We start from the raw sequence: 9,071 nt of genomic DNA, 5'->3' as shown, positions 1-9,071 counted from the left end.
GGTATTGAATCCACAATGAAGCTTGATTGTTAAAGGTTTAATTTCCTCTCGTTACCTTCAGTTAGATGCACCTGCAAGTTGTTCTTAAATCCAAAGCAAAGTAATGATGATTGTTTTTGAGAGTTTGCGAATAAAGTAAATAAATGACTAAAGTAACGATACTGCATGAATAATAGTGAAGTAAATGAAACTCAATAAGTGTAAAGCGTTCTCTGGAAGTTGCGGATCCACTGCTAGCCTAGGTATGGATTAGGAATATCATTTTTTTTTCTTTTATATATGTTTGTGTGTGGCAAGGTTTCTCATACGGATGTTTCCCAGAAGCATTGTTTTCTTATCTCTCATGGCCAGTACCTTTCCAATTCGCAGGTCATGCTGAGTCCGGTAATTAAGGGTATTCCCATGGTCATGGTCATAGGTACTGGTCCTTGTTATCCTCGTATACACATGATTGATAGAGGAGGAGGATTGATGTCACTTGTACGCCCATGTATAGCCAACCATATGCAGCGATGATTGGTACCAAAGTCTCATAGGCCAATATTATGTGGTCTACAATACACAACATCGTTGATACAAACAACCAAACTTCATAACTATTAGACAATCGATAAACTTTATTTCATTTCATAATTTTGCTCGGGTGGCAGACAATTGAGACGGCCGGAAGTGGGAGAAGATGTGCGGAGGCTCCACCGCGGCTTGACACGACGACCCTGGTAGGGCGCCGGAGACCGAAGGGAGGAGCTCCTCGTCCAGAGCACGGCTAGGGTCAGTTGGTTTCGTTCCTAGTTCTGAGTTACAATGTTAGCTGAAAACTTGGGATATTAGTACGTGTACCTCGGTGGAGACAAGAATTTTGTGATTTTAAGAAGAGGCATAATGATAGCGGAGGCCGTTTCATTCCTATTTTGGTTTTGGAAGGACTTTCATCGCCGTCCAAAATCAAAATTGTCCCTGGCCAAAATCAAAATGAGCACCAAATAATTTTGTTTCACGGCTGCATTTAGCTCTCACTAGCTGAGAATTGTGCAGAAAGAAATGCACATGTAACATCCACGGAGTACCAAGATAGCTTAAGATGGCAATGCAAACACATCAATGGCTGCAAAATTCCCAGATACTATATACAACGGAGTACCAAGGATGAGCCTCACATGTGTGCGTGATGAAATATTTTCTCTCAGCGATATATCGTACACATGCTTGAGCTTGACACGGGATGAAAATCTCTTGTCTGCTGTACGGTGGCGTGACAGGTTGCCCAGCCAAGCTCACGCTCTATAAAAGCCGTACCACGCTCATGCATTCCTCCACCACAAGCTCACTCGTACACACATCAACAATGGCTTCCATGATCTCCATCTTCTCGCTGCTAGTTCTCGTGCCACAACCACGGATCGCATCCTGTACACCTACGGCACCGTGATGCACGGTTTCGCCGTCCGCCTCACCGACGGCGAGGCCCGGCGCATGTCGAGTTGTCGACCGTCCCCCGGCGTGACCCGGGTGTACAAGGACAGGGAGGGCCACACCCAGACAATGAGGTCGCCCTGGTTCATGGGCCTCCGCGACGACTTCGGCGCGTGGCCGGACTCGGAGTTCGGCGACGGCATCATCATCGGCTTCATCGACATGTCCAGATGACGGTGAAGGACTTGTCGCCGTCGAGCTGGGAGATTGACCCGCAGAGAGTCGAGTTCAACATCCTTTCAGGGACGTCCATGGCGTGTCCACATGTCGCCGGCGCCGCGGCGCTGATCAAGAAAGTGCACGGCGAATGGACGCCGGCCATGGTGCGGTCGGTGCTGATGACGACTGCCGGCCTGATCGACAAGAGTGGCAGGGACATCGTCGACAGCGGTACCATCGTCGGCGGCGCCGTGATGGACGCGACGCCCCTGCAGCCAGTGCGGGGCTCGTCCTCCCTCAGCTCGCCATGGATCCGGGCCTGGTGTACGACGTCGGCACGTCGGCACGTCGGCACGCCGGCACGCCGGACTACGTGGAATCCCGGTGCACCCTCAGTTACACGGCGGAGCAGATGAGTGCCGGAGATGAGTACCTGGTGCGGCGCCGATCGAGGACGATCCCCGGGGGCGTGGCTAACCTCAACTGCCCGTCGTTCGTGGTGGTGTTCCACAGCAGCACCGACGGCGTCCGCAAGCTGACCAGGACGGTGACCAAGGTGTCGGCGAAGCCGGAGACGTACAACATGACGTTCGAGGCGCCGGAGGGGGTGGCGGTGACCGTGACGCCGACGACGCTGGAGTTCAAGGGGAAGAACTAGAAGTGGAGCTACAAAGTGGAGTTCAGCATCGAGGCGCAAGGAAAGGTGAGGCCGGCCGGGACAATGGGACATGGGATGGGACTTCGGCCACATTTCCTGGAAGAACAGGAAGCACCGGATCAGGAGCCCCATTGCCTTCAACTGGCAGATCTGAAATCTGATACCATGTACTAGTAGCTTAATAAGTGAGAGAGGAGATGTGAACACTTGGGAACTGATGATGCATGTGAATTGCAAGTTGATCTAGTGAAACTGTCTATTGCTTGCTTTCTGAACTTGTGATAAGGAAAGGAGAATAATATTATGTGTGTTTGTATGCACTGTGTCAGTGTGTGCCTTCTATGTCTTCAGGAGGAATCCACGGAGCACATCCTTGAGGATCATTTGGAGAGCTGGTGGCTGGGAGCAAGAAGACCTCTTGATAAGTACAACAAAAGGTGGCTGGATGCTTGAGCAATTCTCCTCTGGAAACACGTAATGCCAGGGTTTTTGGCATTCTAAACCAACAGTGTAATGAGGACAATCTTGCCTATAGGGTTTTGGAGGATATGAAGCAATGGAGTTTGGGGGAATCCGAGATTCAAACCTAGTGTGAGTTGTATCAGTAGTTCCTAGGTGGGTGGGTGGCTGATTGTTCGCTATCTCAGTTAGCTCTTGTTCAAATATTCTGCCTTCTATAGAAAATACCGTTAACCTAGGTGTACTTTCGAACAAAAAGTCTTGAATGTGTGCAATTTTAGTCTATACTACTACATGAAAGTGGGTAGAGACGATCATAGCTGGATGTTGATCTAAAGATTTCGAAAGGTTCCTAACATTTAGTCGAACTTCAGCCAACTTAGGAATAACTATCCGTAGAGTATGCAGCGATAGGGGATCCAGTCGAACAATCAACCGCATAACAGAAGAAATTCTTGCAGGATTATTGAAACATCATAAATACATCGTCAGGTCACCAGTTCATAGAACTCTTGACACATCTGAACTACAACCAGCAGTCAAGCTATCATCATTCACGCGGGAGAACGTTTCTTGCAGGGAACAGGCTAACAACACAAGCTGACAGCAGTACACCACACAAGGGCTACTTTGACAAGAGCCACTGACACTACGTTTCCTGACTTCTTTCCACTCGCAGACACCTACTAGATTGCAGGAAACGCTCCCGGGATACAACAACACATAACTTCAGTCCTACAGTTAAATACCCTAGCTCCTCTTCTTGTGCACTGTACACCGCCACGTTTTAGTTTGCACCAGCAACAGGAGCTGGCGCCATAAACAGTGCATCTCCTCACCGGGGATGGTTTTTGTCGAGAGAAATTACCTCTTCCGCCTTTTCGGCTCAGCCTGCAGTTAATGGGCCAAAATTTAAGAGGTATAGAGATAAGAATGTGCTGTGAACAAAACTTCACTGTGGAAGTGGAACACATGAACTGGGATGCTAATGGATGATAATATCCCGTGTGAGGCCGCATGATCTACACATACAAAAAGATCCTATAACCCTTAATGAGCATCCATCAGATCAAAAATAACATTGTATAAATTACTACTATGAGGGCTTTAATTACTTATTCCGAGATAGTCTCAGAAAATCAGTTTAAGGTCTTGACTTATTTTGGCAACCAAAAAACAATGACCATAACCAGATAACACAAACAGAGCTTGGATTCCTTGGAGTTAGAATTTTTATTCAAAAACACATCTTTTGGTTTAAAAATCTGAATGTTTCCACGAGTACATACATATGCTCACTATGTGCCGATAAAATTACATGAAGAATGTGTTCATGTGGACCTATAATAAGTGCACTACTACCTCCATCCCAAGGCTTAAGGCTTTTTTTTTTGGAAAAGTCAAAGCAAGTAAAGTTTGACCAAAATTTTAGAATAATCTATCAATAAATATGATATTTTGTAGATAGCACATGAAAATATATTTCATTATCTATCTAATAATATTAATTTTTTATTTGACATGTTAATGATTTTTTATAAAAACTTAGTCAAACTTTAACATAGTTTGACTTTCTGACAAAAATATGGCCTTAAGCCTTGGGATGGGGGTAGTATTCGCTATTACAGATCCACGCATTTGTTTTGTTTTGTTTATTGCATGAAGAAACATATTTATTAGTGAAATTTAACAAGAATGCAGAACCCATCTTTATTATTATATGGGATTTCTTTTCAAAAAATTCTAGAACTTCAAAATATGTTTGATTTATTGAAAATTTTGGGCTCCAGGGCACCCTCCCAGGATTCAAACGACTGAACAACTGCACCCAAGATCACTTTTTCTGATAAAGGGAAGTCACATCACAGCGAACTACTGTTCTGCAAACACAATATAGTAATCTTCTTGATAAATACACTAGATGCATGCATAGACTGAAGGAACTTATGACAACAAAGTTTAACTATACATGAGTACATGCTTAGTCAACACAAAACATTTTCTAGGAATAGTTAAGGAACAAAGGAAAGAAACACCAACTTTGCAAATCAAATTCTTGAAATTCACTACGATAAGATAAGATAAAGCTATCTGCAAGCAGAAACTAATAAACAGTACATTCAAAAAATGGGGAAAAAAACTTTACTGACCTTAGAATCAGAACTTGGTGAGCTCGGGTATGAATTTGAAGGTCTCTTTGTGCCATTTTCTTTAGCACAATCTGCGCACAGGAAATTATCTAACTTTTTCGCCTGCTCAATGGTCATTCCCATACAGGTTGGATGAAACCTGCACAGGTTCAAAGGTACATACTAGGTAAACATGCAAGTAAAGGTCATAGTTTACAAAGAATGGAAAACGACGCTGCAGGACACCAAATAGCAATATCTTGCTAAATATTTTGTACGCAAACAGGAAGGGCACAATGCCATGCCTATATCCTATTGGTGACAATAGAAAGTAGGAAAAGAAGTATTACAGACACCGAACCTGATTAGTGGTCAGATAAGATAGAACTGCAGTAGGGAAATTAGGTGAAGTAAATACTGCTAAAGAAGAAAACCCAAAACAGGCAACAGCATAAAACTAGAAGAAAAGACAAACATATTTGTTACTTTGCATATTTATGAAGTAGAGTAATAAATGGCAAACATCTTTTGTTGCATCTTTATGGAGTATATATACAATGATGTGTTCCTTGAGATGATACTCTGCACATCTGTAGGTTAGGTGTCCCTTATAGTAGTAACAAATAAGACGATGACATGCAATGCTTTACCCACAGATAATAACCATTTTTAGGATTGAAAATAAGGATATATGCTCTAAAACACAATGGATGTGGTGCTTGTGTCGAATACTAATTTCTAAGCTCTGGCATGGAATGTCAAAACAATGTGCATAATTATGTAGAACATATATTTTTTGAGTTAGGAAAAAGGTCAATGCAACTTTTATGAACACCAAAAAAGAACTTCAGTTCTGAGTTCCATGCAATTATCACTTTCCAAGCATTCAACAGGGAAATGGCATCAGAGCTAGTTCAATAAAGTCAGGCCAACTATTTCTCAAACAACCAAGCGAAAGCACAATTCACATGCTGAAAAAGAACACGCGCCACAGAACAAAAAGATTGCTGAATTTTCTAAGAGAAAAACAGTCCTTTCAATGATATGAGTCTAACACTGTTCTTCTGAATTATGTATCTGATGAAACTATGCATGTGGCATCAATGCATACTACATATCTTTAACTAAGCATAAGAATTTGGAGGATCAGGCTGTAAGGAACCTCAGATATTCATCAGGTGTACTTGACTATCTTCAGTTCCAAGTCCTAACCAAACATTTAACTTGGCTTTCAAACGAAAACTCCGCAACCCAAGACACACAAATGTGCAGCGGAGAATTAGATATAATCCAGATAAGCCAAAAAAGAAGCTACTGCTGATGCTTCCTGCTGGCAATGATAGCCAGAAAACTAAGCCACCTGAACTTTGGAGAGGAAATATGTCATTTTTCTCAGAGATTTACCAGTCTTTGCATCCCTCACACTGCACCATGAGATCATCAGGGTTGTAAGGCATCTCGCACTTGCAGTACCTGCACAGAAGCCCCAAATCAAACCACCATACGAGAAATCAGGCCCATAATGCATACAACAAAGGCCGTATGCATCTATGGATGCAGAGGCCGGGGCATAGCCTCCATTTCGAAAGAAAAAAATGCATATAACAAGCTAAGGCGAACCAGATCGATCAACGGCTGAAACAAGCAAGGAAAACACCACGTACACGGCGACACGGTCAGGAGTGAAGGCGCCGGTGGCCGCCTTGTACTCGAATCGGCAGAAGAAATCTTCCTGGCCGACGTTGTCGAGCTTGGTGTAGTTCTTGAAGGAGTGGACGATGCACTTGCCCTCGATGGTGTGGGCGCTCTGCGTGTCGAAGTGGTCGGAGAGGAAGAGCTCCTTGGCCCCGTGGAACTGCCGGCGGCCGCCCTTGGACTCCTCCGGCCGGTAGTACCACCGGCAGCGCACCCGCACGCCGCCCCGCCCGTCCGACTCCAGGCTCTCGACCCGAGCCACGTACGGCTGCTTGTCCGTGTCGGACGGCCGCATCAGCACGCAGTCCCCAACTTGTCATCAAGAAATCCAGGCCATCAACAAAAAGAACAAATCTTGGCGCAGATGGCGACGCGCGCAGCAGCATCAGTGGGGAGAGGAGAGTAGGTACCTTGGACGACCTTGGTGGTGCCCCTGATGGTGTAGGATTCGACGCCCCTGGTGCCCTGCTTGGTCTTGGCCATGGAGGTGGAGGTCGGATCGGGAGGAAACCCTAGGAGGCTGGAGCTGGGGGAGGAGGGGAAGGGGGAGGGAGGGTGTGGTGGCCACAGCTCCGTTCCGACCAGAGAGGAGACCGGGGAGGGAGGGGTAGTTTCGGGATTTCATTGGGGAGCAGTGAAAAAATGGAGGTTTGAATCCAAGTGGCGTCCAGGAGTCCTCCGCCGTCCGATGGAGCTGCTTTGGCGTTTTCTTCGTCATTTGGACGGTGCAGTTTCTTTGGTTAAATTAGGAAGCTTGTGGTTTGATTATGAGTGATTGATGGAAGAGGCATGTGGAATCATTGTTACTAAATTATGTCATCAAATTGCAGTAAAGTCGATGAGGATCATATCCAAATTAGTTGTGAAATACTACATATCTAAAAGAGTAAAGTCTGATTTCAACCTTGAAGTCGTAGTGGATGTCGTGACTGAACCCTCAACTCTTAATCCTTGAAATTAGCATCCTGTATGTATTAATCCCAGTTAATCTAAACCCTGGACCTGTTGAGATCAGTTTGGCGCATCAGAATAATACAGATCCCATCCGGGATTACATGTGCTCTCACTGACCACCGTGGTCCACATGTCATGTTCATCTCTCTCATTGATGTCTTTCTGTGTCTTCTCCACTACCGAATCGATTCCTCTACCATTCTCACTTCTCACCTGAATGAACGAAAAAACGTTTCGTTCCTGGGCTCCCACGAGTCCCAGGGCGAAACCCTAAATCGCCGCCGCCGCCAGAGCTCCTCTCCCCTCTCCCGCTTCGCCGCCGCTAGGAGGGCGTCGCCGGGCGAAGCTTGGGGGGCGCTGGCGGTGGCGGGGCACCTCTCCTCTCCTCGCGGTGTCGCCGGCGCGGGCGGTCTCGTCGCGAAGGGGCGGGACGCTGGCAGGGGGCGTGGCGGCGTGGCTGCGCTTGCGGTGGCGTGGTCGCTCTGTGTGCTGGGCGCACTCAGGGCGGCGGTGGCGTCTGCGATGCTGGGCGGCACGAGACCGCGGGCGGGTGGTACGTGGCCGCGGAGGAGGGGGCCGCCACGGAGGAGGAGCTCATCGACGCGGAGGACCTCGCGCTGGCGAACATCAACGCCGCCATCGAGGAGTGTCTCGCGTGACGAAGGAGCACGAGGCCACCTGCTGGGCCGGCCGCCGCCAATTAGGCGACCTCCTCGGCCAGAAGAACCAGCTCCTCGCTATGCGAGCAGCCCGCCACCTCATCCAACTGCCCTCGCCCGAGCGGCGCGCCCGGGAGGCTGCTGCGTCGGCGGAGTGCGGCCAACAAGAGCGCATGCGCCGGCAGAACGAGAACCACGAGGCCCAGGCCGCCGGCCGCGTCCGCCTGGAGGCGCGGACCACCGTCGAACGCGGCGCCCTGCAGGAGCTGGAGCTATGCGGGAAGCGGATGGTGCCGCCGCAGGAGGCGGAGCGCGAGCGCGCCCGAGGCGTGAGGACGGAAAGGAGGAGGATGAAGGCCTCCTCCGCGCCACCCAGCTTGTAAGCTGGAGTGGAATCCTCACGCGTACAGGCCACCCGCGTCAAGTGAAATCCACGGCCCCGACGGCGCGACTGTCGCCGGCGAGGCCGCCGGCCCGTACGTATTAGGATAGGAGTAGTAGATTAAAAAAAATGTAATGGGTACCTTTTTAATGAAGAAAAATTATTTCTGCCTATGACACGCGGGCCAGGGCGGACAAGGGGTGGACGCGAGCGGCCAGCCATCGGCGTCCGCGGCCACGCAAACTCGTCCCAGATTTGGGCCGGGTTTGGATCATCCCGGACGCCGCCGCCATCCATGTTAGGAATGGATCCGCGCGTTGGGCCGAGTTTTTGTCCGGCTCAACCCATCTAGACGCGCGGGATGGATCGCTCAGTTGGAGATGCCCTAAGTCAGACATTATCTCGGAGCCATGTTGATGCCGTTTAGCAAGTGATAAATTTTGCAGCGATGCCTATTGAATATTTATGCAGCTGAGCAGTAGCGATGAAAGAATGGGAAAGGG

At 48.1% G+C, this 9,071-nt stretch overlaps 1 protein-coding gene and 1 pseudogene across 1 annotated transcript; one reads left to right on the top strand and one right to left on the bottom strand.

Moving 5' to 3' along the window:
- Positions 1-1,643: 1,643 nt before the first annotated feature.
- Positions 1,644-2,444, top strand: LOC124656835 (annotated as a pseudogene).
- A 745-nt stretch (positions 2,445-3,189) lies between these two features.
- LOC124654736 (chromatin remodeling protein EBS-like) lies at positions 3,190-7,125 on the bottom strand. Its single transcript, XM_047193732.1, has 5 exons — positions 6,984-7,125; positions 6,543-6,885; positions 6,283-6,351; positions 4,900-5,038; positions 3,190-3,640 (listed from the first exon to the last, which is right to left on the bottom strand). The coding sequence occupies exons 1-5, from the start codon at positions 7,054-7,056 to the stop codon at positions 3,614-3,616; spliced, it is 651 nt and encodes a 216-aa protein (XP_047049688.1). The 5' UTR covers positions 7,057-7,125; the 3' UTR covers positions 3,190-3,613.
- Between the last annotated feature and the right edge of the window lie 1,946 nt (positions 7,126-9,071).

This window comes from Lolium rigidum, chromosome 5 (assembly GCF_022539505.1).
Source record: "Lolium rigidum isolate FL_2022 chromosome 5, APGP_CSIRO_Lrig_0.1, whole genome shotgun sequence".
Taxonomy (NCBI): domain Eukaryota; kingdom Viridiplantae; phylum Streptophyta; class Magnoliopsida; order Poales; family Poaceae; genus Lolium; species Lolium rigidum.
This window is presented reverse-complemented; position numbering and strand designations above follow the sequence as displayed.

Bases quoted from the DNA above. Each gene is read 5' to 3' on its own strand.
- LOC124654736 (XM_047193732.1), bottom strand. From the start codon at position 7,056: ATGGCCAAGACCAAGCAGGGCACCAGGGGCGTCGAATCCTACACCATC. The intron at 6,352-6,542 runs GTACGTGGTGTT...GCTTCTGTGCAG, and splicing joins ACTCCTGACCGTGTCGCCGT to GTACTGCAAGTGCGAGATGC. The intron at 5,039-6,282 runs GTAAATCTCTGA...GAACCTGTGCAG, and splicing joins TGTGAGGGATGCAAAGACTG to GTTTCATCCAACCTGTATGG.